This window comes from Tripterygium wilfordii, chromosome 18 (genome assembly GCF_013401445.1).
Source record: "Tripterygium wilfordii isolate XIE 37 chromosome 18, ASM1340144v1, whole genome shotgun sequence".
In the NCBI taxonomy this organism is placed as follows: Eukaryota; Viridiplantae; Streptophyta; class Magnoliopsida; order Celastrales; family Celastraceae; genus Tripterygium; species Tripterygium wilfordii.
The window spans coordinates 8,505,544-8,527,313 of NC_052249.1; the positions used below are offsets into that span (position 1 = coordinate 8,505,544).

Below are 21,770 nucleotides of genomic sequence, written 5' to 3' on the forward strand. Positions count from 1 at the left end.
GAGGCATCAATGATGCATAGGTATTGTTTTGAGGCTATCGATAGAACATTACAAGACATACTTAACATCAACGACAATGAAGAGAATTGTAAACCATTTGGGGGGAAAACGGTTTTATTAGGAGGTGATTTTAGGCAAATAATATCCGTGGTTGTTAATGGAACAAGATATGATACTGTTAATGCATCGATAACAAAATCACACTTGTGGAAACGTTGTAAAGTTTTATCCCTCAAGCAAAATATGAGGCTCCAAGCTACTGGACGTACTGTTGATGAAAGAACTTCTATGGCGGTGTTTGCACAATGGATTTTAGATGTAGGAGATGGCTAAGTTCCTTATGTTTCCATAGATGATGGTGAGGAAAACCCAAGTTGGATTAAAATACCCGATGAACTTCTACATAAATCTAATGGTGACTTGCTTGATTCCATTATCGCAGAGATTTATGATAACTTGGAAAACTCATATAATAACACCAAGTATTTAAATAAGAGAGCCATAACTACTGACACAAATGACATTGTTGCTATGATTAATACTCGTGTGTTGGCTCTTCTTCAAACAGATGAGAGAACCTACTATAGTTTTGATTCAGTGTGTAAAACCTCAAAGAATTCTATTGCATTAGATATGCTCTACACAACTGAAGTCTTGAATTTAATGACATTTAATGGAATTCTGAACCATGAATTAACTCTCAAAAAGTATGCTCCAATTATATTGCTTCGGAATTTAAATCAAGTTGATGGTTTATGCAATGGAACAAGATTACTCGTCACTCACCTTGGTGATAAAGTTATTAAAGCAAAAGTGTTGAGTTGTAGTAATGTTGGTGACAATGTATGCATTCCTAGAATAGTTATGGATGGAAAGGTTCACCAATATCCATTTATCCTAAAGAGAAGACAATTTCCAATGAAATTATGTTATGCTATGACTATTAATAAGAGCTAAAGGCAGATTCTACAGCAAGTTGTCACCATATATTGATGTAGGAGTAAAATCAATGTTCAGTTCAATAGAAAGTGTCCTCTTAGATGCAATGATATTACATGGAGTCTACTTTGTTCATTTCTTATCTACAGGCTTAATCTGTAAACATCTAAGTAACCACTTTTACCACTCTCCTATTCCCTCTGAACCCACAAGTTTACAAAGAAAAATTCTTTTACTTTCCCTTTGTGCATGAGGGACAGAGTGGAATATTTGGAGGAACTAAGAGTGAATGTTGACTTACTTAAAATGAATTGTAGTTTTTATTTCCATTCAATGTAAAATATATAGATATCGTTTCCTCTTATCTTTTAAGAAGTGAAGTAATATTTCAGGGCTGTGCTTCACGAAGGAGATGTTTACTATTTTAGTAATTTCTCAGTGTTTCTAGTAAGAAATACTTATCTGCCATGTCCAAATAAATATGCTCAAATTTGATAAAAGAACAAAGATTCAGAAAGCGGTTGATGCAAAAGATATATTTCCTCTAGAAAATTTCATTTCATTAGTGTTAATGAAATGGAATCCAAAATCCGAAACAAAATTTACCTTATATGTATTTAACAAATTATACAATTCAATAATAATCTCATTAGTTGGAATCATTTATTTTTCATTTCAATGCAGATATGATAGGACAAATAGTGAATGCTAAAAATCTCCAATAAGTATACACTAACAAGAGGATGGTGCGTCTCAGAATGATGAAATGTACGTAAAATAAATACCCAAAAGCAAATAGATTGTCATTAATATTCACTGTAAGTCATCACAACTTATGTTCATTGTAATTTTCATTTGAAGGTTGAGTACCATATCAGCTACACTATGGGGACAACTAGCACTGGAGTTTGATAAGCAAAAGGTATTTGAGAAGATAAAAAAAAATCGATCATCATTATTTGTGCAGGCATGACGATAACAACATTTTCAGGTATGTTTGCATAAAAAAATTGAGCAAAGTTCATAAATGCTGTAAAAAATGTTTACTTGATGTGATATTTTTGGTTCACTTTGTTTCAAACTCAGGTAAAACCATCATGAGTAGCATATCTGCATCGAGGGTCTATATTGATTTGAAGAAAAAAAAAATGTAAACCATGAAATCTTTAGATTTGTTGCACAATCTAAAATAAAAAAATAATGTGCACTGCAGGATTATTCAACCTAGGATTCTCCAAATTATACTACGTACTTAGGTAACCATTACCCACCTTGCTGTTGAGATGAAAAAAATACAAAGACAGTTGTTGAACTATTGTTGGTAGACATGAAGAAAGATATCGTGAGTAGCTCTACTTTTGACCAATAATATACATTTTATGAGCAAACAATAAAATAAATTTGAGTGATACCCCTCATCTCAAAAATCTGTGCAGTATAAAAAATTCTCATGCATGGCAAAAATCAAGAACATTGATGGCACTAATGGATGGTGATATCCTTCTTGTCCTACTTGTGGTAGTGCAACAAAGCCATACGAAGATGCAAATCTATGCTCATTGTGTAGTGTCATTAATGAGATACCAATACCACGATAAGTACAATTCAAGTCTTTAAGTAACTATTCTCTTCTCACAAATTTTGTCGTTTGCTATACAGATTTTTTGAGATAAAATATTTATGAATTTTAGTTACATACTCAATGCAACTATCATGGATGAGATTGGAGAAGCATTGTTCACCTTTTTTGAACGTCAAGCGGAAAAAATGATTGGAATCTCAACTGCCACTGTAGCATCAATGGAGGGCTCAGATCGATACGTCATTCCCCAAATAATAACTGATGTCTTTCCAATTTATTGTGTTTTCCAAGTGATGATTAACCAGAACAACAAAAGAGTGAGCTCCATATGTTTTAAGGTGTCAAGCATATACGATGACAAGATATTTCTCAATTAACTTCCAGAGAGTTAGCAGGGTATGTTGAAATTGGGAAAAAAGTTACTCAACAAAAAAATACAATCGATGTATTGTCTCAAGAGTCTGGAATATCAAATACTTTCGTTAGTGGTCAAATAATTGGTTTAGAATCAGATATTCAAGTCCACACTCCTCATAAATCAAGGTCAAACATAAGGAGACAAGTTAACCAATTGAAGTTGAAGGATTCTGATGCATCTCTCTCTGATAATGAGCTCATATCTATGTCATTGTAACACAAAGGCAAACAACAAAATAAGTATTCCAATATAAACATAAATTATTTCCATTGGTTTTCACAATTTCCTTTCTTCATAGGTTCATGAATCTCCAACTATGATTCAAGCAAATCATTTATATAACTTGAATTCCTTAGAACAATCACCATAAGGGAGCCACATGAGAGCACCAAGAAACAAAAGAAGACTGATGTTCACAGCAAGAATAAAGGCAAAAAAACCAACAGACTAAATGACATCGTTAACAACCGTGCATATAGTCTTTTATGAATAAGCTTTTGTGTGGTTCAACATGATGAGTAAGTCTTTTGTGTACATAACTTCTGTTGGTCATTTTGACTTTTGTCATTTTGGTTCAACACCCATCATTTTGTCACTTGAAGTTCCTGAACATGTTCAGGATCAATGTAAATGCAACATCATTTGCCAATCATGGGATTACTATGTTTTGTAAATTATACAGTTGATGACCAAAATGTCGAGATAGTATTTTTACGCAGTCAATGTCGTGTTACTCTAATTTTGTGTTTCCATTTTTGTGCTCTATTATGGGCTCTGCTTATATACATTTTAGTGGGCTCTCTTTATATACATTTTAAGCTCTTATTATGTAGCTTAGTGACATCTCTTCCTCATATAAACAATCTATCTCTGAGCTAAATCGAGTATCTCAACCGAATTAACCAGAAGATTCACTATTTGTGGCGATGTGTGTGAATGATCGGAGGATAGAGTTGACTTGTGGGTATTGTTTCGACAACACGTGTATTGTAATTTTGCTTCATCTTCTCCTATGTTAAACACATGTTGAAAGAAAGGTTTATATGCATTCCATGCTTTTCAGCCTCTTAAAGTTCTTGCATTCAGATTATGATTATGAAACTTTTTAATTATTAGTTCATTCTGACACATGATTTTCACTGCTATTGAAACCAATAGTCAATTTTAATGTTGACATCATGCACAAATCTACCAAATGTGAGATCATGCATCTGCTGCACCTTATTATTCGGGCTTTTTATTGAAGAATTATTTGGTTTCGAATATTTGGAGATAACTTCTAATCAAGATCTGGAAATGTTACCTAATTAATAATTGGAAGCAGGAGCAAGTCAGGCATAGTTTTAACGGGAGGTTTATCGATAATAATACATGAGTGGAAATATTTGATTATATATATATATTTAAGCGTAAATAAACTACAAACAAAATATTTTATTACAAAGATAAAATTGTAATTTATTTTAAAAGGTTGAAAAATACTATCAGCATATTTAGATTTAATTGTAAATTATGTATGAAATTCAAAAGAATAATAGTATTTATATAATTCACTCCAGAAAGATGAATATCATAATAGTACCATGTTAAAATTACTATAAGGAATCAAACGTATCACACGTGTCACAAATAAAAGACACTCAAGTTGTAGTAAGCTGAGAAATCTTCTTATGAACAGGAAAGTACAAGAAACAACTGCATAGAACAGTAACATATAGAACACTTGTCTAAAGCCCGTTAAGTATTGATAAAGGTAAATTTACGGGACATGATAAGAATTGTAGTAGCGGCAAACACTTGGATTTGTGGGACAAAGATAAGATTGCCTATGATCGGTGATGACTGCAAAATTACATTGATTTTATACCTCTCTTTCTTAATTTATTGCTTTGTTTTCAAGTTAAACTTGGGTGTTTTACGTTATTTTTGTTTGCATTTCAGTTAATCGAATCCTAGATGATGAATTATGTCAATGGCAATTTTGACAATGTTATTGGACATGTACATGCGAGTCTTGGTAATTTTAGCAAAATCTGCCACTGTTCAGTCCAGCCCACTTGTGAAGGTCACCATAAATCCTTTGAGAAAATCTGGGTTTTGTGTCATATACCGTTGAAAAGATATGGAAGTCTAGTTTCTGAAGAATTTTACAGTTTGTGATTCTGAGTTTTGTGGACAGAGTTATAACAGTTTGAATATGGACTGCGCAGGCCAGAAAATCAGGAATCCGGGCTCATACTTAACAATATTGGTTTGAGACTTCTTGAAAGCCCAAGGACGTTTCCAGCCTTTGAAGGAAGCTAATAGAGCATCAATTTATGATTTGAATGAATCTTTGACTATTATGATTCAATATTTCAGCTGGAGGAAATCTTTATGCAAGAGGAAACTAAAGGATTCTAATTGTACTAGGATTATATTGTTTCCTTTCATACGGATGACTTTAACCTAACCAAGGATGATATAAAAGGGGTTGGCATACACAGCAAGAGACGGAAGACCTAAGGGAGGGACTCAAAAATCACATAAGGTGAGGATATTGGAGAGGAACATCACTACGAGAGAAGAAAGCAGCAAGGTTCTTAAAAGGGGAATCTTCTTCACCAAGCTTACTTTGTAAAGGGTGTTCTTTTTCTTAAGTTCTTGATGTTGTTCTTTCTTGAATTGTTGATGTTTCTATATATTATGTGTGGTAGACTCTTTTACTAGGGATTCGATGTAGCCTAGCATGACTATTCTATGTCTTAGTTAATTCGTTGTCAATTCAAGTTTCTAGTTTTATTCATTGTGCTTCATATATCATGTGTTGATTTAATGACTGATCACCATTATTTAGATACATGTTTGAGACAAGATTACACCACGATCAATGGGTAAACTTGATATAGCTCTTGTGAATGAATGAGATGTTGTTGAAGCACGATCCATGCATAAACACTCTTGGTTCTTGATGTTCTTCTTGCACTCAATGCATTCTTGTTTGTAATCTTGACCACAATCAATGGCTAGATAACAATTTAAGAATAGTTGATCTTGACCACAATCAATGGCGTTTCATATTTTAGATAAGAACGAACCTTAGAAACGAGAATTGAATCTTAACCAAATAAGACATAGAATAGGATTGCTATGGTGAAATCGAAGTCCTAGTTTGCATTCTCTTGATTCAAAACACCCTAAATCTTTCTAATATTCTTGCACTTTCTCGATTTTCAAATTCACACAACTTCTCTTTAATTTTCAGAAATAATTTAGTTTTATCTCGAGACATTCGAATTGAGTAGAAATTGGAATTACTTGACAAATCTCCGTGGGATCGACCTCGCTATTGCATACCTATGCTATAATTGTATTCGTGCGCTTGCGAGTTAATTAAAATTACAACAATCGGCACTTGTCTATATAAATTGGCCACAAGGTAACAGTCTAGTATCCATAGCAAGACATAACCAAAAATCAAAATGGATAGGGACTTTATTATAGTGTCTAAGAGAATGATTCTGGAGGACTTAGTCACTAAACTAAACCTGCCTCCACCTAGCTTTATGTACACTACTCTTCGTGACTCAATAAAATTGACGTTGGAGATCACAGATACACGTCAAGGGATTAATCATACGGTTCATGAGAAAACCATGCCCGGAGAACAAATTGTGAAGTTAATGGAGCAACGAGCCTCTTGTACGATGCTAGATAAACTACAGATAGTGTACAATTGTGAAATTCACGACTACAATTGTAATAAGTATATGTATTATTATGATGGATTAAACAAGGCCAGTTTGCAATTGGAAGAAGCTTATGTCGAGATTCGAAATTTACAGCAACAAATGGAGATCAAAGAACAAACAAATCGCAGCTACCATGACGAGAATGAATTACTTACCTATCAACTCCAGAAGATACAAAGAAAGTATAAGGACCTAATTAGGAATGTTACCAGAACAAGTACTGGATCAAGCAAAGCATGACATGTGTAATAGTTTACAAGCTTGATGGGCTAATGTTGGATGTGAATACGTTAAATATTATGTAATATTGTTAATATGTATAATAAGTTTAGAAGTATGACATGCATAATAGTTGTACATAGAAATAAGAATGATGTTTTGTATACACTAAGTTTACTTTAATTTTAAAGTTGATCTTTAAAGTTTAAGTAGAACTCTTATTAAGTGTATCTCAAATAATTAGAAGAGGCTACTCTTTGGTATTTAAAAATAATATCCAATCCCAATTAAAATCACAAGAGAAATAATGAAATAAATAGTAATCACAAAGTTGTAAATTTTGAAAAACATTTCCATGCAGGACAATAATAACAAATCATAAAACATATATTTTCTCACCAACAAATACTCCTCCAAAACTAATATAAGAAAAATGTCAAAAAGAAATTTACCCGCTTAAAGTGCGGGTGGAGAGCTAGTTACCCTTAAAACAGTCCAAACAGTAGTAGGAAATGTGCAAGTATATATCTCTCGACAAAGGCAAGGGATTTGATTACAACAAACTTTTTAACCCAAATATGAGACCCGATCCAAGTTTCAACTCCTCCTTCGCGGAGACGCAAGAAGCTTCTGGCACAAACTGATAAAAACACAAGGAATATCATAACGATTTGGAATTAAGTACAAACCATAATGAAGAACCTCTGTTACGCGAGGAAGAGGGGTCTATTATTGGATCCGTGTGGGTCTTGGTTGAATTGGGTTAAATTATATGTTCAGATCTCAACCATTGGAGTGATCCAACGGCTGAGATATAAAGCCCGTAAAATGAAGAAAATAGGGGCGTGCGCATTGGAGCCCCTATGTGTGTCTATATATATATATAAATTGTAGAGGATAGGAGTAACAAAAATCATAGGGCTTTAGTGATCAAAACTTAGGATTTCATACTAGATTGTGCAAGTTTAATTTTCTCTAATAATAATTTTAATATATTTTTTTAACTCATACACAAACATCTCACATCGAGAAATTGAAATACTCTTACAACCATGACTCTTATAAAGACTCTGAGAAATTGAAAGAATTTTACCACCATGACTTCTATAAATAAAGTCTTAGTTTTTCGTCAAAGTCATTATTAAAAAAATCACTTGAGTGCTCCTTTTGGAGACTTCATATATTAGTTAAATTTTTATTGTCATTTACCTATAAATTTTAAAAATTGATTTTTAATTTTAAAAAATGTGTAAAGTCAGTTTAACACCAAATCAACACTGTAAAACTGGTTGATTCAATTGATTTTGACTAGCACTATTCAACTTGATATTTATTGCTCATTAGGTTTGTGGATTTGGAGATGGGAATGGAAAGACGATGCCAGGAAAGTTATCTTTCTTGGCATCCTCATTCCTTGTCATTGTTTGGATCACACTGTTATACTACTTTCCTAACATCATTGATTTCCTTGGTCATGTTTGGTTAGAGTAAAAAATTACAATTATTTCGCATTATATGAGAAATTTAAATTAAAAATAACACCTTAATTTGAATATCCAAATTTAAAACTATAAAAAATATAAAAAAATTTTATGTTATCAAATTTAACGAATGAGAAATGAAATAATATAAAAAAATGACATATTCAAAACAAATAATTATGGGATATTGTTAAAATTATGTATTTTCAAAATGATATTATAAGTATTTAATTAAAAAAAAGTTAGGATTTCTCTCTTTTTGGGAGGAAAAGAGAATTCCTTGGAATTCTAAATTCAAAGAATTTCACCGGCCAAATATAGAAATTATTGGTAAAAAGAAAACTCTTATTCTTAGAAAGTTAAAATCCATGAACCAAATGAGAGTTTAAAAATAAATCGTATCAGTACCATAGTTTCCACTTTATCCCATATCTTTTAGGAAATAGATTGAATAAGGTAGTGACTCCCCAACATTTGATACTCGTCATTCAATTTTATTATTTTTGGTAGTCATAGATATATACCTTTTATTGTCCCTTCTAATAGACTAAAACAAGCCAACTCTTAAAAAAGAGTGCTGACTATATTTGTAAGGTCTAAAACAAAAAAAGAAAAGAAAAGAGCTATTACTATGTTTGTGGGGTCTGAGTTCCAAATGAGTCCGTCCATTGTAATATAATTGGTGGGGTTCACAACCATGGTTGAGAAAAAAAAAAATAAAAGTTAAGGAATAAGGAGGGACTAAGTTGACTAAATTGTCATTTCGGTGTGATCCGATGTTTGTTTGTTTTTTTTATTTTATTTTATTGTTCTTGAGTTTTCGTGTCTATTTTTCTTGGTTTTGATTCAGAACTTTCTAAGCTACTTTCGTGGCACTAGGTGTAATTTTACTATTATGAAACAAATTGTTGAGACCCTTTAAAAAAAAGTTGGCTAGGCATGAATAATTCTATGTGGCGCCTACATGACATGGCTAAACTTTTGTCAGCTTAACACATGACACGGTCGTGTCACACAAGCGCCACCTTGACTTGGGATGGCTTGGGCTACCAAATACTTGGACTCTTTTAACATTTTCCTCTTCCATTATGTCCAACTTAGAAGTTGGATGACTCGGATACCAATTGAGATCTTTATCTTCTTTTTTTTAAGTGATCTTTATCATAACTAGTTAAACAAAGCATTTATATAATTAATTGTCAACATACATGTCGGGTGTCAGTTTAGCTGGTTCCCATTCGTGTATTTCCACCCGGTGGGTAAGGTTCGAACATGTGGGTAGCATTTGTGTGTATTTGTGAGAGAGTGTGTGAGCTGGAGGGTCATATGTGTGATGCATGTGTATTTCTTCTATTACCAGGGAAAACAATTGTCAACATAACTTCTTATTGGCTAGAAGAGAGAGTACAATTTCATTCTATACTCGAGAAAGTATCCCACCTCTTGTGGACTTTTTATTTTAAGGCTCCAAAAACTTTTGGTTTCTGTCTCTGTCCCTCTAAAACCCCACCAAAACCAGCAGAAAGGTCAGAGATTTGCAGAGACGTCGACAGATTGAACATCATGAGCATCGCCCTCCTGAGGAAGACTACCCTTCAACGTCTATTACATGGACATTTGAAGAACCCGATCAGAGATACCCATCACATTCTCGGTACCCAAACGCCCCAGTACAGAGCTTACCTTCGTTTCCCTCATTTTCTCAGGAGAATTAGGGAATATGAGCTCTATCCTTCCTCGTTCACCTCTTCGACCACCTCGTCTTCTAGTGTTGGGTTTGTTGGGTGGTATTTGGGGATGTTGAAGTCATGGCCTGTGTTCACTAAGAGCGTCACGGCTGCCCTCATTTACACTGCTGCCGACTTGTCATCTCAGGTGCGTAAAGTCCCTCGATTTGAAATGAACATAGGATTTGCTTTTGTATTGGAAAAATGGTGGTCTTGATTTTTTTTATTCTGAAGACTGCTATTGGGTCAAAGGTTCTATTACGTTTTCTAGAAATGTTTCCGTCATTTTCATATACCTGAAGTTTTGTTGTTTTGAGCAGAATGTCCTCTTGGAGTGCATAGTTATTCATTCTTGATTTTCTCTGGTTGCAATCGAGTAGGTCAAGTTAGGTTTGCATAGAAATGCCCTATGGAAATTGATGGAATCTACAGATGGATTTAGAGATTTTTTTTTATTTTGTTTAAAGTATTTGCGTTCTGAAGCAATGTTGATCATGTTTGGTTCTCTGGTAGACTCTTTTGGATGAGATATGAGTGGGTGCTTATGTTTGGACCATGGAAGAATAATTGCTATGAATTCTATTATGGTTAAAGACTTGTTGCAGGTATATGCCAAAGATGCTTTCTCTTCCCTTTCCTCTTACGTATGCTGATGATTCATTTAACTGATATGACTATGGATTTTGTAATCAATATGAATATGAACATTGTATTGGAAATTCCGGTGATTGCATATTATCTTATATGGAGAAACTGAGTGGAAAGGCCTCATCAGTGTCCTTGTTTAAATTTAAATTGATATGATTTTCATTGGAATCACTTATTGCATTAAGTTTTCTGGGTGCTGAATGGGAAATCATATAAATCAATCGAAGGAAAACGCATATGCACGACCATGTTTTTTAAGGAGGAAGAAATCTACATGTTTTTGTTTGATAGAAATCCTTGCAATAACATCTCCCATATAATCCAGGATAATTTGTTTTCAGTCCATACCTTTTGTTCTGGAAACCTAATCTCTTTGTTGGTTAGAGACTTACTTGTTAAAGTTTTTAATGAAGTACTTGCTGTATCAAGTACAGTATACACAAAATTTCTTAAGGCTAAACTTGGGAGGAGGGTTCACACTTCACAGTAGTTGAGGAGGGGACATTTCGAGAGGGTTCCCACAGAAAATGTAAATTTCTATTGAAACCCTCCAAACTCTCTCCTCGCCAATTTCTATAACTTAGTTTATATTGATAACAAGTTTCCGCACCAATCTTCAAACCAAGGTTGTGATTCATTCACAAAAGTATATTCATATGCGTTGGTGGTCATTCTTATAATTTTTATAGTTAGAGCAATGATTTTGCTGTAGACTGTATTATTCATAAAGAATTTTCATCAGACAATTGCAGGGTCAAGTTCAGAGTCTTATGATCTGGTGAGGACATTACGCATGGCTGGATATGGGATGCTGATTTTAGGACCATCTCTGCATTTTTGGTTCAATTTAATATCAAAAATCTTTCCAAATCGAGATATAATTAGTATATTGAAGAAGATTCTCATGGGCCAGACACTCTATGGACCTTCCATGAATGTTGTTTTCTTCTCTGGAAATGCATATCTGCAAGGTGAGTATGATTCTTTACTTTTAAGGTGTGTGTTGCTTGGCTTATAAAAAACAGGTGGGTGTTGCTTGTCAAATGATTGTGTACACTGTTACATTGGCAGTTTGTTGCACTTCTGTGCTGTTTCCTCGTGCATGCCAGGTATTTGGTCCTGTATATAAGTTACTCGAGATGAAGATAAATTTTAAGGTTCTTTCTAATTTTATTTTAATCGTCGTTGAGTAACGACTTTGTTCCTTCTGTATTTTTGCTAATTGTGCCATTACCAATAATTTCACTGAATTATGAGTGTGAAGGCGATAATGAAATTAGGTATATGTCTCTTTAGGTGGTTAATACTAGCGCTAAGGTGATTGCACACCTGTTTACTGCTGTATCCATGATGTAAAAATATTAAATTTGCTCATTCTGCATATCAAATTTTCAGTTCTGGGTTAGAGCTTTTGAGAGTAGAAATGGATATACTGTTTCCAGGTGAAAATATGCGTGTTGACTCCAATTTCATGTTTCCATGATTTACTTCCAGCAAACAATAGATTTACCATCAATCAAGTTGTACAAAGTTCTTTTTGCAGCTATGGTCTCACCAATGCAAGGTTCTGACCAAAAACTCTTGAAATGATCCTAACCTTTGACAATTTTTTCCCCCTGAGAAGTGTCCTTTATCAATGGGAAACATACCTCCTTCTTAGAGTTGAGCATGGAAACCCTATCTTACTCCACAGAATCCTTCAACAACTGTGTACTATTTTAGCAATGTAACTTTTTCCATTGAGATATGTGTTTACAATGTTACCATGATTTCCTGGCACAGGTGAAAGCAGCACAGAGATCATTGCTCGGTTAAAGCGGGACTTAGTCCCAACGATGATAAATGGTGTTATGTACTGGCCTATATGCGACTTTATCACATTCAAATTCGTTCCTGTTCATTTACAGGTATCATCCTTCTGGAGGAAAACAAGGGCCTTTTTCTCACTTTTTCCTGCCTCACACTCAAATACAAGATGATGTGGTTTTGAACTCATTTCTGTTTCATGTTTTTGATTTGGCAGCCATTGGTTAGCAATTCATTTTCATATCTATGGACTGTCTACATGACATATATGGCGGGTTTAGAGAAAGTGGACACCTCCAGCTGATGATCGATTCAATGCTTGTGTGTCTCCCTTCACCGTCTCTGCTTTGGAGACACAGCGGGACGGTTTTTGTGCAGGATCACACAAGCCAAGGATTGTCAATATCAAGCATGCTGAAACAATGCAATGATTCCGGCGAGCGGGGGAGAATGGTAGAAGGAAAACAAACTTTCAGCCAAACTCCCATCTCTCGGAAGGATTGAGCAGCAATCTCATTTAATTTGGTCACCCTACGATTTCAGGGGAATCAACTGTGCAAACTGTGGTATTTTTAAGCAGTCTATCAGTGTTTTAAGACATTACTTGTAAAATTACTCTTTTTTTGGTTACGTAATACCCATCTAGCTGTCCACTAGACAAATGGTTGGTAAACTCATTCATCTGTGTGCACTACTCATCTGTGGGGAAATTTGATGTTTGAAACTCAAACAAAATTGCCGGTATGGGTGTCTAGGACATGCCTAGTTGGTTAATACGCAGGTTTATCAACTTTTCTTGTCCAGGAATCTGCAAAAAAAAAAAAAAGATGTTTGAAATACTAGATGGACGTATGAAGTTTCATTTAAATTCCTAGACCCTGAAGCTTGTAGATAATAACCGATACCATCGATGACATTGATGCATTTCTACAGGCAAAACTCTTCTCCCTGGGTTCCTGAGACCAAGAACCTAGATAAAATGATTTCACCACATTTTGCATCTTGTACTTACAATAAAGGCAACCGCATTGCGGATTGCAAGCTACATCATCAACGAAGTTTTTATTCCAAAAATTTGAGATCGATTACATGAGTAAATGAAACAATTAATAAGAATCCACTACATATATTCATTTCCATCATTCATTTACATGTATTCGTTTTCACTATTTATTACCATCTACAATCATATTTTCATCAACTTTTATTGAATCCATATCATTCTTTACTACTTCAAGTCATGTTTTTGTACGTCTCCATTTACGCGGATCACAAGCTTTAAGCTTCAATAGAGAGATAATGCTTGAGAAATTCAAAAAATGACTCTAAAAAATTCGATTTTAAATGGGTCCTACATGCCCTACACATGTATTGTTAATCAATGACTATTTTAACACCGCATAAGTTTGGAGTCACAAAATACATTTTATGCAATTATATAGCCACTATAGATCAATCATGGAGGAGATCAGATTAACGATTTCGTCCAGCCTCGGAGATGAAAGGGAGGAGAAAAACGAAATGCCGAGGCAAGTTTTTCCCTTCCTCCATTAAATTTGCATTTTATGCCATTTCCAAAATGGCAAGGCAAGTACCAGATTCAGTGATAGCAAAGTAACCTTAAGCTATATGTATATCCTTCCTCGACATAGAATTAATACAAGCTTTTGGTTGAAATACACAAGGGTTAATTATACTTTTAGTCACCGAAAGATAGACGTTGTTCACTTTTAGCATCGAAAGATTTTTTGTGACAAAGTGGTCATCCATTGTTCCAAAGTGAGACATTTAAGGGATTCGGTCATAATTGCTACAGTAACAGGCAGGATCAACGCTTAGGTGGCAAATAATCAATGTTTACATATTTGGATGTGTTTATGTGACAATTTGACATGTGACTTAAAAATTCCAACTCAATTTTTTGAAGAAAAAATAATAAAAAATGACGTCATAAAAAAATTAAAAAATACTATACTTTCTCTTACCTCCCCTCTCTCTCCCCTTATTTGCAATAGAGCAGTATGGAATCCCCTTATCAACGAAGTCTTAACAATCACTATGGTTACTTGTTACAGATTTCAGACTATTTCGATTTGACATTTTTGAGGCCCTCAAGAATCCGATTTGGAGAGCAAGATTCGCCATTCATCCTACCTTATAATCCGCTTTGGAGTCCAAGAACCAAGATGTATACGAACGTGAAGAAACAAAACATCACTTGATGGGTATCTACCTACCACTGCCCTCAAAGGACCCATCATTCTCCTAATACACGATAACACTGTATATACACCTATTTACAAGAGAGATTTTCAGGGAAATGGCCAAATGGGTATGATAAAGTAGCAGCTAACACAAGGGTTCTAGATTTGGAATATTTTTTGAAGAACTCTGTTTCTTTTTCTTAACATCTTAGAAGAAAAATCGTGTTGGATGCTAGGTTATTGAGTGGATGGTGGGTTTCTGTGAGAGAGTAGTGTTTTAGAGAGAGATGAGATAGGAGAAGGTAGAGTGAGTTTTTTTTTAAAAAAATTCCAAGTCACATGCCAAATTGCCATGTAAGTATTTTTGACCAATGATTGTTGATTTAATGCCACATCAGCAAGACCCCTAACAAAAATAGTCTCAAATCTGACCGAGTCCTTAAAAAGTCTCATTTTGTAATAATGATTGACAACTTTGTAACAAAAAAATCTTTCAGTGTTAAAAGTGAACGGCGCCTATCTTTTGTTTGATATACAGTAAGTAGAAACAGAAAATCTAGCTTAAGCTACCTGATCATATAAGAGAGATCGTCGCACTGTTATGACAGGATCAAATAAAAAAACCCCAAAATTAACGAGGCTTTCATGGCCTCATATACCAAACACGAGCAGTCTAGCTTAAGAACCTACATGGTATTATAGCACGATGCTACTGCTTCACCATTTACATTTTACCAAATCCTGATGGAGCTGCTTGCGGACTTTGTCCCGCTCTCTTCATGGCATTTGTTTGAGCAAGCATAGCATCATAATCCTGATAGGCGAGAAACAGGTTATAAAGTTGGATGTGGATGCATAATTTAGAAAGATAAATAGAATATATTTGTAACAATAGCGCTACCCGTTTTTCAAATGCAACATCCTCTGTGCTAAGTATCTTGTCTGCAAGGCCATAATCTATGGCTTCTTGTGCTTGGAAATATTTAGGTCGCTGGATGTCCTTGGCAATCTCTTCCTTGGGTTTCCCAGTTGCTTTCGCCAATAGCTCAATGTAGTAATCGGCATTTGCATCCAATTCCTTAGCCTGTCAAAATTTTGCCAGAAAAGTTGAATCAGGAGGAGGGGGAGGGGGGGAATCAGGTTGAAAGGATGAGGGTGGGTGTTGCTAGAAAGATGTGTAGCACCTTAATCCACATATCTATTGCAGCTCCACTGGATTTGCTGACTTTGGGTAAATATAACTTTGCTGCAATTAACCATAAACAGTGTTAACACAAACTATATGATACTCCATGTCGCATTTCTTACAACCCATACCATAACCACTGGGGAACTGTAGAGCAATTTCATCAGTAATTGCATATGCATAAGTAAATTAATCACCGCCAAATCTGTTTAAAAAGTTAGAAAAACAGGCTCAACTATTTAAAAATGGATATGTGGGACTGTGATAATAAAACCAACTATGTCCAAGGGAATTTACAAGGAAAGGAAGAGAAAAAAGTGAAACTCCTTGAGCACAGAAATAAATCCAGTTGTATATAACAGTAGTACCATGGTGGTGGAATATGCTTGAAAAATGAAGATGCTTAAAGAAAAATTACAATTTGTTCAACAGGTAATTATAGCGGGCCTTTGCTTCATTTGAAGAAAAGATCATAATCTGCTTATAAACCAAATTTTATTATCATAAATGCTATGCAAACAAATAATTTTTCTCAGCATGAGTCACATACCGAAGTCATCAAAAGTTCTTTCAATATAATTTACGGTTGCTTCACTTACTGTTTCAAATCCCTCTATAACGGCCTCACTAGGTTGCGGCACCACTGGAGTCAGAAATTATTATTTTTAAAATTATGCTTCCAGAGGGACTTCAGTAGTCAGACCCTGCTGGCCAACATATCAAATTGGTGCCTCTAAAGCAATAAATTGATCATTATCATCTCTGATTCTCAAATGCTTTTACGTACTCTCTTCTAAATTCACTTTATCATTCCTCTTTTCCTTACAGTGGCAAATTTTTTTAAAGGCTTTTACAATTACACAGTTTCAGACACTATTTTCCGGTAGATATTATTTATTAATCATATTTTATAAAATTCCCTAAAGATAGGGCTTGATATAGTAGAGATTCTTAAATATGTTCCCATAAGACATAATTTCTGGATCTCAACAAACACTAATCACTAATGAAGTATAAAGCCGCAATGAGTTGCATACTTTTGCAGCTTCTAAACTGCAAAATACAGTTGTCAGAGATGTTAAACAAATCTACTACAGTGAGAGTTTGAATCATACTTGATGAATTTGGCAGCACACCACGAAAACCCTTGGTTCCAGCAGAAAAAATCATCGCTGCTTGACCGAACGCCATGCCACAGTTGATCGTGTATACATCTGATTTACAGTACTTCAGGCAGACAGGAAAGACATGACAGTTAAGGCCAAAGCTCTCACTAAAAAAATAATCGTCTACTTAAAAAACTACATCAGCAAGAAAAATATTAGCCACCTTAAATGGGTCGTTGATTAAACTTTAACACAATAAAAAAATGTGTTAGTCACCTTTGTGGAAGATTCTAAAACACGTACTGTTACACTAGAAACACTACAATAGATCACAATTCTTGAACCATGTGGATCATTTTATCTTGCTTGAAAATGTACATCAGTGATGAGAAAAATAATTCCACTAGCACTTCATGACAAAACTTACAGAAATGGTGTCAGCAATAGCAAAGGCATCTGTTTCAGAACCAACAGTCTCCTGATTCTCATCCTACATTGCATAAGGATACCAGAATCAACACAGGTATACAGCTCCAAAGTTAAAAAATACGAATTATGTATCCTACAAACATTAATACACATGATATCTCACAGAAGGAGATATTGGCATTGAAGAAATTCGAGGCTAACCTGGGTTCCAGTTGAATTTATGTATAAATATATAGGCTTCGAAGGGTTATCATAATCCAACCACATAAACTGAGCAGCAAGGAGCTCAGTCACTTCTGGTACAATCTGCAATAATTGAACAGGAATGGCAAGATAGTGAAGAGTCAAATGTACTGCGAAGGCAAGAAATATGAGAAATGTTTTAGCTGGGAAGAAATGAGAAAGAATGTAGGAGCTTACCGACATGCCTAGATAGATTATCCTAGCATCTAAAAGCAAAGAAGGCAAATCAGGAGGAGCAGTTTCAGGTCTTCCGTATCCTGCAGCACCTCCACGATACATGCTCACACTCATATCATAAGGCCCCATATCATTTTTGCTAGACAGGCTCCACATTCCCCCCTGATCCAAATAGTTGCTTGCAGATGAAATGCTTTCCTGCCCAAAGTTGTAAGGAATTAAAATGTGTCTCGACACTCAATAGCGAGACACCCCATAGAAAACTTCAAAAGACAACAGATTTAACAATAGCAATCCACTCAACTCATATTTATGACATTATCTAGACATTTAGATGATAACAAGAAGTAGGTGAAGAAAGACAACCTCTGTAACTATTTCGGACTGTCGGCGAATTGGACCATCTTCAGTCATAAACATGTCCATCTGTGAAGGAGGAAGACCATATAGGTATTGGGGTGCATTTTTGTAATTTTCTATCACTACAAAAGAAAACATGTGCAGAAACGTTAGTAAAACTCAAATTTACCATCCTTCTGGATAAATCTTGAATTTTTCTTTACAGTGAACCAAGAAAAAGGCAAATAAGATATTCATCATCAAAGCTTTTGAACCAATATGAAAGTACAAAAGGTGTCCTTATACTCATAAAGAAAACTAGAATGTCAAAACATAGCGTAGCTGACAGATTCAATTTAATTAATAGTCTTGCTCACAGATACAATTTAATTAGACTGATGTCCTCTTTTGTCCACATTCAGGAGAAGGATAATAAACACCAATTTAGGCTATTCAGTTCAAGAAGTGATGATGCATAGAATGCTCCCATGCATGTAAAGGTAATTCTAAACTGTAAGATATCTAATCTAATTATGGCAAGTGGTAAATAAATGTTTGCATTGAAAATACATCATAGTTAAAAGTGTTTATGGGACAGGGAATCAGTAGCTAGAGAGTATTTTTATATGCATACAGTAGATCCAGATCTCCTATTAATTTTTGATAAATAAAAAAAAAGGCAAGGCTTCCAAACCTGGAATTCGACAGGGGTTCACCACGAATCAGCATTAAAGAGGTGGCCATGCAATAGGGAGTGTGACAAATGGATTGGTATTGACATCTTATGTCAGACCCACTAATATGGGCCATGCACACAAGCAGCTTATCAAGGAACAGTACACCGTTCAGACTGAGGATACTTGGGTAAATATTCTGATGATAAGAAGCTTTTTTCAGCGAGTAAGGTGGTCCTGATATAGAGGTCAAGTATGATGTCTCAGGCCAATATTATGTTGAGGTGGTAGACAAAGATGATATAAGCATGGATGAGATTGAGAGGCCAGCAAAATAATCAGGGTCCAACGCATGCTGGATTAAGCAAGAAAGAAGATAATTTGTGTTTCAAGGGCATAACAATCATGATGAGCTAGTCTCATTGCAAACAACAAGACCTCAAATGGTTCTGTTGAGTCCTCATATGAAACTCTGGGGGAAGAAGTATGAGGAAGCCATCCTTGACAAACCACATTTTTTGAGCACATCTCAACCTTCCAGCAATATCATAGGAAGATTTCAGTCGACGAGTTAGATTAGTGAAGAATGACCCAATTAATATGACATGATTGAAGATAACAAAAAATTTCAATCAAATGTTTTCCAATTTAAGCAAACGCAAGTGTGCGCCAAGGCAAACACAAACAGTTGAATAATCATTTGCAGAGAAATATAGGTACAAGACTGCAGATGAGTCCAAGAGGGAAGTGAGTGGTAGCCAACTCTTTACACTTTCACAAGGACCAAGGTTTGGTTCCCCCCTTCTTCATAAAACTAAAAATATAACCCCATAACTTATCCAAAAAGAGAGAGATAGAGAGGGAAGTGTGTGTGCATTCTCCTATGGTTCAATTACTATTAAAGGGAAAGTAAAAATGTCCTCCTCACCTAGCCATCTTAGAATGCTAAACAAATGTTCAAAAATGTAAGAAGACTCTCAATGCTCCTATGGTCCTATCACAGTCCATCAATTAGGGCCTCAGTTCCTCCTTCATAGTCGCCTCAAATACAATGATTATTTACGATAAATTAACTATGTAAGCTTCCCATCACGCAGTTCTTTCATCTTGCTATTGTCCTTAAACTGTGTGATTGAGAACACACTCCCTTCACTGGCTTATAAAATACCCGAAAGGCGAGCTCAAAGCCAATGAAAGAATTCAAAACTCAATAATTCAGTATCAACACTATTTCATCCTTTTCCCAGCAACCAAACAGGTTCCATAACCAAAAAGAAAATTCACAAAACAGAACTATGTAATAAATGAAAGAAACCCAACAATCTACAACCAACTACAAATCGATTAAACGAACAACCCAGAAACGGTGGAGAAGGGTGAATAGTAAAATTGAGACTCACATCCATCCTTGAGATTCTCCTGCCTGAACTTCTTCGGTATGTGGTCAAGGGACTTTGCAGAGGGAGATTTATAGCATCCACGAAGTCCTTGTTTCCTGGAGTGAAAAGCAGATGGAGAAGAAAAGGATGTAAAGAAGAAAAGCTTGGTGTTGGAAAGGAAAGGGGACTTCCTGAGACCATGAGTGGTTCCCCCAATTCCCGGATTCGGGACTGAGACAGGTGACAGTAGAGAGGTTGCCATGTATAGAAAAGCAGAGAGAGAGCGAGAGGGGGGGAGAGATTTCAGTAGGTTCAGAGGAATGATGATACCAGAAGAGGGACGATGGGTATGTTTGAGGTTTCTGTGGATCGGGCCGATTTTCGATAACTGACATGTTAAATTGGGCCTGGCCCATCTCCTTAAAAATTTCACAATTGTGAGGCTTACATTGTCCCACATAAATGAATCTCATCGTTTCACACTAATTCACGATTCAAAGATAGTGGTTATGGGAAATGAGTTTTTTTTTTAAAACAACGGTGCTACATAGTGTTACATAGCCTATCTTTTGGTAGCCTAAGGGAGCTTAAATCTCTTACATGGCATTTTAAAACGTTTTACTCTCAAAATACATATTAGATTTTTAAGAAAATTATATATTCGCAATTATCTCATAAAGTTCTTTCTAACAAGAACTATTGTCGATAAATTTTATCGGGTGAATCTTAATTCCATTATTTTTTTCAATGGAATTTCAAAAATAATAGATTCAGAACTAAAACAATGAATCATAAACTGTGCTTTAAAAAACAATGAAATCTATATTAAAACAATAAATTTTGGATAATAAATTTTGGGATAAAAGAGTGAAATAAAGCTATTCCATTTTGGGATAATAAGTTTTTGTCGTTTTTTAAAAAGGGGAAAAAGGAGTTTATGTCATTTCTCTATTCTCTTTTATGTTTTTCTCTCGCCTCCCTCTAGACTTTTAAAATAAAAATTTTTCAGGAGAAGGCGAGGAGGACAAACGGTGTTCAGCCTCTCTCGCCATTCTTTCTTTCTAGATGTAGATCTACTCTCATATCCTTGTTATGTGTTGAGTAAGGTTATGATTCAAGATTAATTATTTACTCAAAAACTAGATCACATCCATATGTCGAGGTTTCTTAATCATTGATTATTTTTAGTGTGTTACAACGATACTCATTTGATGCACAGTGATGTGGATACTTGATCCGATAGAGATCAGTATCTCTTGATGAAGGAGAAGTCAAGAATATTGATTCAAAACAATTTTTGTTTTGTGTGTGTTTGTTTGTTTAGTCTATCCGTGTATATCTCGGTGTAGTCCAATGTAATAGAGTATAGTTCGATATTGTCCGGTGTTTATTATTTCCTAAGTTGTTTTCGTGGCACTAAACTTAATATACGTTTATTATGATCATAAAATGCAATGTTGGGTTTCTAACTCTTTTCAAAAT

General features: G+C 34.9%; 3 protein-coding genes across 4 annotated transcripts; 2 read left to right on the forward strand and 1 right to left on the reverse strand.

The window, feature by feature from the left end:
• The first annotated feature begins 12 nt into the window (after positions 1–12).
• On the forward strand, positions 13–5,342 carry LOC119983426 (ATP-dependent DNA helicase pif1-like). The gene is made up of 3 exons (XM_038827112.1): positions 13–265; positions 353–843; positions 5,301–5,342. The coding sequence occupies exons 1-3, from the start codon at positions 13–15 to the stop codon at positions 5,340–5,342; spliced, it is 786 nt and encodes a 261-aa protein (XP_038683040.1).
• Positions 5,343–9,618: 4,276 nt separating this feature from the next.
• LOC119984625 lies at positions 9,619–13,377 on the forward strand. 2 transcript variants are annotated; one of them, XR_005464942.1, is made up of 5 exons: positions 9,619–10,245; positions 11,488–11,716; positions 11,817–11,854; positions 12,528–12,652; positions 12,769–12,779. XR_005464942.1 is itself a non-coding variant. In XM_038828664.1 (4 exons), the coding sequence occupies exons 1-4, from the start codon at positions 9,643–9,645 to the stop codon at positions 12,853–12,855; spliced, it is 1,044 nt and encodes a 347-aa protein (XP_038684592.1). In that variant the 5' UTR covers positions 9,630–9,642; the 3' UTR covers positions 12,856–13,377. The 2 variants fall into 2 exon arrangements, 1 of the variants encoding a protein (XP_038684592.1); XM_038828664.1 differs by lacking the exon at positions 11,817–11,854 and having other exon boundaries at positions 9,630–10,245; positions 12,769–13,377.
• Positions 13,378–15,229: 1,852 nt separating this feature from the next.
• Positions 15,230–20,626, reverse strand: LOC119983535 (ATP-dependent Clp protease proteolytic subunit-related protein 1, chloroplastic). The gene is made up of 9 exons (XM_038827198.1): positions 20,310–20,626; positions 18,263–18,378; positions 17,897–18,094; positions 17,678–17,782; positions 17,475–17,537; positions 17,057–17,168; positions 15,940–16,001; positions 15,657–15,839; positions 15,230–15,569 (listed from the first exon to the last, which is right to left on the reverse strand). Exons 1-9 carry the CDS (start codon positions 20,548–20,550, stop codon positions 15,480–15,482), a joined length of 1,170 nt encoding a protein of 389 aa, XP_038683126.1. The 5' UTR covers positions 20,551–20,626; the 3' UTR covers positions 15,230–15,479.
• Positions 20,627–21,770: the final 1,144 nt, after the last annotated feature.

Bases quoted from the DNA above. Each gene is read 5' to 3' on its own strand.
- LOC119983426 (XM_038827112.1), top strand. From the start codon at position 13: ATGCATAGGTATTGTTTTGAGGCTATCGATAGAACATTACAAGACATA. The intron at 266-352 runs GTACTGTTGATG...ATGTTTCCATAG, and splicing joins GAGGCTCCAAGCTACTGGAC to ATGATGGTGAGGAAAACCCA. The intron at 844-5,300 runs GTATGCATTCCT...TCAATATTTCAG, and splicing joins GTAGTAATGTTGGTGACAAT to CTGGAGGAAATCTTTATGCA.
- LOC119984625 (XM_038828664.1), top strand. From the start codon at position 9,643: ATGTGGGTAGCATTTGTGTGTATTTGTGAGAGAGTGTGTGAGCTGGAG. The intron at 10,246-11,487 runs GTGCGTAAAGTC...AATTTTCATCAG, and splicing joins CTGCCGACTTGTCATCTCAG to ACAATTGCAGGGTCAAGTTC. The intron at 12,653-12,768 runs GTATCATCCTTC...TTGATTTGGCAG, and splicing joins TCGTTCCTGTTCATTTACAG to CCATTGGTTAGCAATTCATT.
- LOC119983535 (XM_038827198.1), bottom strand. From the start codon at position 20,550: ATGGCAACCTCTCTACTGTCACCTGTCTCAGTCCCGAATCCGGGAATT. The intron at 16,002-17,056 runs GTATGATTCAAA...GGTTAATTGCAG, and splicing joins TGTGCTGCCAAATTCATCAA to CAAAGTTATATTTACCCAAA. The intron at 15,570-15,656 runs GTAGCGCTATTG...CTCGCCTATCAG, and splicing joins ATGTTGCATTTGAAAAACGG to GATTATGATGCTATGCTTGC.